Source organism: Electrona antarctica (genome assembly GCF_951216825.1).
Source record: "Electrona antarctica genome assembly, chromosome: 5".
Taxonomy (NCBI): domain Eukaryota; kingdom Metazoa; phylum Chordata; class Actinopteri; order Myctophiformes; family Myctophidae; genus Electrona; species Electrona antarctica.
In genome coordinates, this window is record NC_136810.1 from 17532138 (window position 1) to 17542267 (window position 10130).

Sequence of the window (10130 nt, forward strand, 5' to 3'; positions counted from 1 at the left end):
AGGAGTATTCAGGCTAAATCTGTCGACAATATTTTCTGATTAATTTAAGACTTTTAAAAAACCTGACGTAGTAACTAATTCAGATGGCATATGAAAAAATATATAATGAAATTAATGGCATAAGAATACACAACTGTATTACATTTAACTTTGCAAGTGCTTTTATTTTTATGAATTAATTTATTGTTAACATAAATATGGCTCTTATGTGTGGGACATGTTTTTTCCACTTTTGTCCCTCATCTCAAGAATGAGTGACCTACATATTTTATTGATAAGGATATTGAAAATTATAACATGGATGAAGTGGCCTTTGTGTGTATATGTAATATTCATTTGTATACATAGATATCACAGATTTAGTTATTTAGTTAATTATTGAATAGATAATTTAATGATATTTAGTATTGATGGAAAGGGGGTGGGAGTAATAAGCTATGCTTCTTCTCACTCCTTTTGAATTAGCTTTTTTTTAATTATTTTGTATTGCGTGTTATTCTGACGTTTTCTGTTTATATTGTTTTAAAACTGCTTTATTCAAATAAACATTTCAATCAATCAATCAATTGCCGAAACGTTGGAAAAATAAAAATTTGATGGCATCGTGACTTTCTCAGTCAAGAACCCTAACCCCAAAATGATATGCATTTGGCCATGGACCGCTATCGGAAAATGTTTTGTTGGGACCTCCAGCAGAAAAGATTTATGTAAAAAATTAAAATAAAAAATAAATAAAAAATAAAAAATATATATATTTGCAAAATTAGCAGATGTGCATCAAGGTACATATTGTACAACAAGTACATTATCCTAGATATTAAAATTGCAGCACTAAATATGGAGTGAGTTGTCTAAACTCAATGTGTCATGATCAGGCGCAAACAAATTATTCAGTTCCATATGTGATTGATCAGGGATCTCCATATACACTGTACACAACACAACACAACAGTGGTCCCTAGATTGATTCTTAGTCAGGGTGGTGGTCGCTGGTTCACAATTGTAAACCCCTGCTCTCTACCACAGGTGTCTGGTCTCTCCTCCTGGGTGTCCAGCCTCCTCTCTCCCCTGGGTCATCTGCCAGCCTTGGCCACAGTCACGGTGGCTTGTGTCATCGTCACCTCAGTGACAGAAGTGACCAGCAACGCTGCCACCATCACCATTTTCCTCCCCATCCTCGCACCTCTGGTGGGTTCACACATCGTGACATACCGTAATGACAGTATATCTCTGCTGTTGGGCAGAAACCACATAGCCTCGGGGACCACAGGCGTTTTGTTTATATGTATTAAAAAAAAGCCTGGGTAAACGAGCCAGGGATTCTGGTCTAGGAGTCGGAGTGAACGTATTTCGCTAACCAATAACAGTGTAGAGGGGTGTCGCTCCAAATGTGGTGGTGCCAGTGTTCTCTTATACCAAAGGGAGGAGGGCGGGCGCACAGATCGGTGAACCAATAGGATCCACCGGCTGTTTTCACCGGCAAATTTGAATCCGCCCTCTAGACCGGAAATCACACTGGCTGGGGCAGGCTAGAAACCACTAAACTCCAACATGTACATTTTTCAAGAAAGAAAAAACAAAAAACATCCAGCTCAAGTGGAGTTAGGAGGTTTTGGCCGAAGCGCTTTGTAATACCAATTTTCATTGGTTAAACATTTTTGTTTGACATAAGGATGTTCAATAGCACTATATATTGTGGCATCTCGGTGCGGGATCGCGAGCCACGTCTGAGCCTCCCCAGGCAGAGAGAGACTGGGGGAGTCCGTCGGTTACATCATACAGGCCAGGGGCGGTACTTCCCTCGTTATCTCGTCAGTGATGACTTATAAGCTCCCACCTGCGCTTCCACTCCACCTGGTATAAAAAGCTCCTTCCTCCCTCAGTCTGCAGAGACTCTCCCGGGAGACAGGCTGGCGTGCGGCTCGTGGTAAGAGACGTTATATGTTCCCCTCTCACAATTCATGGTGGAGATGCATGATAGTAATTATGTCTATATCTCTTACCTCCAGGCGTAAACAATGATGCTTGTGAAATGACCGTTGGGCTCTATGGAAGTGCCTCTGGTGTGTCTTTGGTTTGAGAACAGCGCCCCCAACTAATCAAAACCTGAAATATCTGTCCCCCCCCCACACACACACACACAGACAGCAATAGATTAAATAAAGAAGTCTGAATATTGACTTGATGTGTAGTTTCTACTTTTGTCCTTTTCTGATTATAGCAGGGAGGGGTAAATGTTTAACTCGTGGCGTGTACAAATTATGTTTTCTCACTCAGATTTTAATTAGTTAATGCTCAGGATTATCGTCGTGTTTTTAGGGAAGGACTGTGGTTGTGGTTCCAATACCGTTGCTAGGCATACGCGCAAGACACAGGTAGGGCATAGGGCAACACACCGAGGGGGGCAAAAAATTATAGTTTTCTCCGCGGCTCTGGCGCTTAATAACGAACGCCCGTGTGTGCGTCCTCGATTTGCATGCGTGCTGCTCAGGGCTGAAGCAGCCCCTCTTCCCCATCCCGAGTTTAAGGCCCGATTTAGACTGCAGTCACATCAAGTCAAATCCGCTTCAAATCAGATTTTTTTTCTCAAATCCGATCTGTGCGTTCAGACTAATTTTAACAACTCAACCCAAAGTCGCCCTGCGTCGACACACAGTATCTGCTTTGGTTACCGTGGTAACCAACAACAATCTGACATTGCAGATATAGGACCGTGTGTAGTGTAGCCATTCTCTACCATTCCGCGAGAAAATGTCCTCATAAACGGCCTTGTTTCTGTACATTTCGAGGAGTTTAGTGGGAGGCATCCCCAAAAGTGACAGGAGCGCCAAAGTCTGACGTAGGTTCAACATCCTACCCGGTCTGCATTTAACCCTATACCCCCCTTATGAATTCCAAGCCAATCTGCATGAGGGAACTCAGCGCTCTCGTCGAGGGGTGCCCAAAATATAGGGTTATGTTACATTTAATTACGTTACACACATTATAGCCTATATCTTCAGTATTAACATCCTTACATTTGTTGGATGAGATCTAAAGCTTTGTAATGTTGTTGAAACCTTTGGTTTGATGTTTGTTTGGAGGGAATGTAGAGTCGCTAATGACAGCTATTTAAAGACCATTAGTGTCAGAAACGCGAGGGGTTCCCCCATGTAGAATACCTCTACTGGGGGAGAAGTGTACCGCGAGGGGTTTCCCCCATGTAGAATACCTCTACTGGGGGAGAAGTGAGGGGTTCCCCCATGTAGAATACCTCTACTGGGGGAGAAGTGTACCAGTTCCCCCATGTAGAATACCTCTACTGGGGGAGAAGTGGGTTCCCCCATGTAGAATACCTCTACTGGGGGAGAAGTGTACCATGTAGAATACCTCTACTGGGGGAGAAGTGTACCAGCCCTTATCGATTTGGTTCCAATTGTACATTAAATTAAATTAACCACTTAAACCCTTCGCTTACCGGGGAACCTAAGGGATCCAGCTCCCACCAACAGCTTGCCAAAAAAGGTCAAGCTCACCAAGCATCGTATTTTGACACGTTCTAAAGCTTGTAGATCGGCTATTTTAGAGCCAAATGTTTGCCTCTTATCCCGGAATGGGTTTCAGGAGTGTGTGTGTGTGTGTGTGTGTGACTATTGTGTTTTTTTCTGCATTGTCGTTGACAGGCAGAAACCATACACGTAAACCCACTGTACATGTTGATACCTACGACCCTTTGCACGTCATTCTCCTTCCTGCTGCCCGTGTCCAACCCTCCCAACGCTGTGGTGTTCGCCTACGGTCACCTGAACACAATAGATATGGTGAGTACTCTAATAGAACATGTGTTCCCAAACGTGCGACCCCAAAATAATGCTGCCATTGACTCGCGGCTCCAACCTAACCTATTATGCACATAAGCATGCACATTTGGTGCACATTTGTCCGTGCATGCAAAGTATGGTTAAAATGTATTTATAATAATTTTTACATTGTATTTCACTCATTCTGTTGAATTTTAATCAGGTGTGTATATATATTTTTCAGTAGATATATTTTTTGATGATCCAAAATAAATTTGCGACCCCAACTCTGGAACCATTTTTGGTTCCAGAGAGAACCATTCAGACCATAGGTTGCATTGCAGAGCTTGTAGATCTGCTGTTTTAAATAATCTTTATATGAAACATTTGGAAACACCACCAATCTAGAGACTGGCCAGCAACTGCATCTTTTTTTTGTTTTTGGTTCTGGAGTGAAAATAAATTCAGGTGTCAGGCTAACACAAATCTCTGGAAGATAATTGTGGGATGGAGGATGGCTTTTCTAAACAGTCATACCTGGCCTGAGTCAAACTGTAATTGGACTCAGAGCTGGGTGATGCTGCTCACCTGTGCAAGTGTACATCGAGGAAATCAAGTCAAGTCACAACATGAATGACACATCAGTAGTCTCCACGGCGAGAGCCACTGTCCAGACAGAACACCATCTGCTCTCCCCTGTGAATTTAATGGGTAGCTACAGGATCTATCTAGTACCGCAGCAAGCTGCGCTGCATTTGTGATCCCATAATTATGGCTATACTGGTTAAAAATTAATATATAACTTTTCATAACTTTGGGATCTCGAAACCTTGGCCGTTGTCTGTTCAACTGGCAAGCTTGTTATGTTCTGGTGGGAGTCTGGTGGGAGGCCAAATACACATTAATTTGACATGATGACAAAGGTTTGACAGTGACTCATCAGCTCTGAATTGGTTCCTAGAATGGTCTGAACATCCTCTCAGGACACAGGAAAAACATTCTCCATTCACCACATTTTGGCCCCAGCTGGGCTTTTTGCAGGCTTATTGTCACATCTACGAGATGAATGATGAATATGTCTCATTAATATCTCTCATCCTTAGTTTTGATGAGGAGGAAGTCCTTGAATCTTCCTATACCAATAATCACCCAGTTTGTTTTCTTTGTCATTAAGAGACGTACAAATTAGTCGCTTCATGTCCGCCCCGTCCAGATGGCAGCTGTATCTGAATGACTTCGCTGTCGTCGGGCAGAAACCTTGTATCTCCCTCTCTTTTTTCTTACATACATTAATGCCCTATTTTGTCATACAAGGGTGACACACAAAAGTACCGAAAATAGCCTATCTACAAGCTCTCAAGCCGTCACGATGCTACTCATTGTTTGCTATTTTGGAAAAGAAAATTAAGTTAACGGAGTAGTTCACCCAAGAAAATGACTTATTTTCTATCAATTACATACCCTATGAAGCCTTGAATTAATGGAGATTGTTTTGTTGCATTCCTAAGCCAATCATTTATACTCCGTATGACACCCTTTGATTCTCCGACCGGAGACTCCGCCGGTCATCAAATTATTGGCTTAGGAATGCGACAAAAACAAAAAGGGAGGGAGAGAGAATCAGAACTCGAAAACTCTTTATCAAAATAAGTTCTAAATAGAACTGGAGCAGGAGTTCAGAACCTGCCTCCTCGACGTTCCGTATTGAACCCTTTTGATTCTATAGACAACAAATCTTTGAATGGTTTCTGTGTACTTTTAAAGTATCATGGGGTTCCATATTGAACGCTTTTCAAAAATAGTCTGCAACCCAAGATGAAATACGTAAGGTAAGGTAACATAAGATATCCCACGTGGGAAGTCGCAATGAAGGCCTCATTTCCTTCAGAAAATTCAAGGTTGTACTTTGTTACATCTTGTGTACAGGCACATAAGAGTAAAAATGTATTTTTGTTTGGCATTCCTTCAGACAATGCAGCAGCATAGACAACAAAGAATAATGAGTAGTATTGTACATGTGCTGTTTTCCCTGTAGTAGCAAAGTTAGGTGAACTTTGTGTAAATAACTTCCATACAGTTATACCATATATTTAGGAAGGTGCAGTTCGATCGTGTATATTGTATCTGATTGTTCAGGGAAAGAAGCTTTTTTGCATTCTATTTCCAGTGGCTTTGAGTCTACAAAACCGTTTTCCATGTGGCAGCATCTCAAGCAGTCTGCGGTTGGGATGGCTTGAATCCTTCATGATTCCGCAAGCTTTGTGGGCGATATTGTGGTTCTGCATTATAGTTGTTTGTGTATTAATGCTTATGTCTATTCTTGGCTACAGCATGGTGGACATGCATGTCTCATACATTTTATGGCTCCATATAGCCCTGTAATTATTTGAGAGGTATGTCAGTGTGGAATAATTAAAAAAGAAAGAAAACAATACTTTTCTTTACTGTAAGCTCTGGGAATTCTGCCTGACAACTCATCCAGAACTAGTGGCTATAAATGTGCCTCGTTAGTCTGTACTATCTGTAGATATACAGTATAGTATGTCCTGTGGTGGAAAAACCTTCTTAAAGTAAAAGTATCAATACTGCAATGTAGATAGACTATGTTACAAGTAGAAGTCCCATATTAAAGATATAGGCTACTTGAATAAAGTTACAAAAGTACAAAATTTACGTTAAAGTTCAAAATGTATTACAAATATATTGAAACTAGACGATCTAGAAGTTCACAATGTGTCGCATTAGATCTGCTATTTTCAAATGGCCAAACTAAATTTAGGGCTGAAGTGGTATAGTGTGTTTTGTAATAATCTGCAAAGTAACAATTTGTCTCTATAAAATGTAGTGGAGTAGAAGTAAAAATATTGAAATTTGGAAATACAGTAAAGTAGAAGTACCTCGAAATTGTACTTAAGTACAGTTGAGTAAATGTACTTACTTTACACCACTCACTGACACATAGTTGTAGTTGTTTGAAGTACTTTTGGAATTGAGCCCAAATCACTGGAAATGCTAAATGTTAATAATGTACTGCACAGAATACTATACTGTGCAGATTATCCTTTCTTGACTTTTATGGCCTTTGAAAGCCTGAACAATTTGGCTGATGAGAATATTTGTTCTTTCAAGGCTTGTGTCAATTATAATTTAGTGGCAAACAATCATTCTTGGACATTAAAGACCACCAAAGAGCTTGAAAATGTACCAGCTTTCCAAATTGGGCTTCAATTGATTATAACTTTTTTGATTAGGCTAATCAAATAATCGAGAAGCATGAAAGAGAATTGACCCGAAAAAGAATAAATTGATTAGTCCGATTAGCTGTTGCAGCCTCTATTCCCAAACCATGCATTAATTATGGTAATCTTGTGATAAATGCAACGGCAGTGATACATGTGGGGTTGTGAGTTGAATTTCACTGTGAAAAACCAAAAACCAAAATGTGTTTTTCTTTTTCATCTTCATTTCTTCCTCATCTTCATCTTCCTCATCCTCTCATACTCTGCTTTGATTCCGTTAATTGTCGCTTGCGGCAATTTTCCTATTTATTTTTACTTATGTTCAGGGGCAAACAACACACATCGGAGAGAAGCCAGTAATGTTATTAATGGTGATCATTGATCATTAAAGTGCTCAAAGCGCTTTACAATGGTTCATTCATTCATACATTGGGAGGTGAAGTGGCGAACAGTCGACGCCAGCGTCCTCACTTCCCACATTCAGACACCAATGGTGGCGAGCTCACACCGACCAACTCATTGGAGGCAATGTAGGGTTCAGTGTCTTGCCCAAGGACACTTCGACATGTGGACAGGAGGAGCCGGGATTCGAACCACCGACCCAGGGATCATTGGACGACCTGCTCTACTTCCTGAGCTACAGCCGCCCTGGATCTGATACTTTTGATACTTTTTGGTGTTACGCTGTAGTATGCTCAAGTAGGGCACTAATTTACGGAAAAACACAAGAAAGTTAGAATATGGAGATAAGAGGTTTCTGCCCGACAGCAACAATATGCTCTTTTTAGATTCTGGATACAGTGCAGTATGTATTCCACTGGCACCTGACATGTGTATGGTGCCATATGCTCCATACTGGACTATGTATATCGTCGTTGTCAGACAGAGACCTATAATACATTGTGTGTGTGTGTGTGTGTGTGTGTGTGTGTGTGTGTGTGTGTGTGTGTGTGTGTGTGTGTGTGTGTGTGTACATTTGTTAGATGCTCTCTTACAGTGCTGATGATGTCATCGTGTCATTGGTTGTTCCAGGTGAAGGCGGGGCTTGGTGTGAACGTGATCGGTCTCCTAGCCGTCCTATTGGCCGTGACCACGTGGGGAACTCCCCTGTTTGCTCTCAACACTTATCCTGACTGGGCACCTGCACTTCCTCATTCCAACTCTACGATAAACACGCCTACGGGACAGTGATGATGATGTCATGGGTCAGTGGTTCTCAAAGTGGGGTCCGGGGACCCCCAGGGGTTGGTGAGGGGATTCCAGGGGTCCCCAGCTAAGTGAGTTAATATAGCATAAACATCAGTTCAACCACTTAAACCCTATATAGGTTGTAGATATGGGGGAATCGCAAAAAAAATTAACAACACAAAACATGTATGGGGGCCCTGACTGACATAGAATATTTTCAGTTGGGTGTCTACTAGTCTACAGCCAAACCAATACGTTTGGGGGTACTAGACATGACACGTTTTGGTGACCGCCATATAAGAACTGTCTATCACTGTTCTAGAGCAGTTTATTTTGTTATTAAATGTTTTTTGAAAATCTTTTGAAAAATGACTTGAAGTGATTTTTGGTGGGGTACATTTTTGAAAATATTTTGGAAATATTAATAAAACAATAAAATAGTTAGGAAAAAAGTGGATATTTACTTGACCCATGATGAAATTATATGGTTTCTCTAACAGTTGTTTATCCATTACAGTATCAGAAGATCTGAACATCTGGCCTGGGCCGTGGCACAGCGGCCGGTAATCCAGTCTGGCAGTGTGCCGCGGTTTCGACTCCTGATCCCGATGGCCTTTTACTGCATGTCACCCCCCCATCTCTCTCCTTATTCCCTGTCGGGTAGGAGTTTGTGCGGACTGATTTTAAGCCCTTCAAAGTTATATTTATGTATCAACCAAACAATGTATTCAACCAATCATAATCGAAATTTGGCAGTATAAAATAACATTGTCTATTTAGCAAAGCTGTTTTTTTTTTTTTGTGACCAACTTTTTATTTTGTTTTTTGAGTGGTGTAAACCACTCCTACAACTGGCTTTTGTGTTGAGTGGTGTAAACCACTCCTACAACTGGCTTTTGTGTGCATAAAAAAATGAGCATGGTTGCTATGTTCAAAATAATTTCTGACGTAATTAAATCACACCCGGGTGAACTGGATGACCGTAGCAACCGTGGTCATTTTTTCTGCACAAAAAAAGCCAGTTGTGAAATCACATCCGGGTGTGATTTCATTACGTCAGATCAGAGCTGATCAGGCTATATAATACCTTACCTTATATAATACCTCACATCGGACAAAAACTCCAGCTGAATCAACCTTACACCACTCAGTTCACACGGGTGTGATTTTTTTTTTTAAAAGAACCCCGGGTTAGCACAGACATTACAGGAGAGGGAAACAACAATGATGCATACGTATAACATAATACATGTTTCTTTTTCTAACAAAACAAATAAAATGGAAACCAAAACAAAACGTGGCAATGATGTTGGAACAGACAAACATGGATGGATCAGACTTTGTTTACAGGAGTACAAGTATTCAACCTAACGGAGTCCTGATTTCACCTTCTGTGCCGCTGTAAGTAGGGCTTGGATGGAATGGAATCTGTCCTTGCTCCCTGTGCTCGAGCACTGGAAGCCTCTAAACTCAAGACGTCATAGAAGGATAACTTCCAACGGTGGATACTGAGGTTATGGGGCGGTTTCCATCTCATTACCAGCATCTTTTTTGCAGCTGTTAAACCGGCAAATAGTACAAAGCTGGTTTTGAATGCAACAGGAAAATAAATGCAGTCATTTTCATCTTGTGAATATGAGGCGTTATTATCGTGCAGAGAATAACTAATTGTGTTCATGTCGCGTCAGTAAACCATACATTTTTTTATGTTTATCAACAGTGAGTACCACAGACGAATAACAGTCTAAGTCCACACTATTGATCCATAATATATAAATGATAGATAAGGGTTCAGGACAACAAGGCCTTTTCGTGGAGGGGTCAGTCTGAAATTTGGACTTAGACTGTTTTTCGTCTGTGGTACTCATTACTGCTGAAGCATGAACTCCCCTTGTTCTGTTCATCAAATGGAAGCAAATGAGAG

At 41.0% G+C, this 10130-nt stretch overlaps 1 protein-coding gene across 1 annotated transcript in view; it reads left to right on the forward strand.

Moving 5' to 3' along the window:
* Nucleotides 1–9490, forward strand: part of slc13a1 (solute carrier family 13 member 1) — a gene marked incomplete at its 5' end in the record, with an annotated part of 34757 nt that extends 25267 nt beyond the window's left edge. The window contains 4 exons of the mRNA XM_079502217.1: nucleotides 1027–1188; nucleotides 3663–3800; nucleotides 8051–8223; nucleotides 8724–9490. Of these exons, the coding sequence (XP_079358343.1) occupies nucleotides 1027–1188; nucleotides 3663–3800; nucleotides 8051–8209 (459 nt within the window). The 3' untranslated portion in view covers nucleotides 8210–8223; nucleotides 8724–9490. The remainder of the gene's footprint in view (nucleotides 1–1026; nucleotides 1189–3662; nucleotides 3801–8050; nucleotides 8224–8723) is intronic.
* Between the last annotated feature and the right edge of the window lie 640 nt (nucleotides 9491–10130).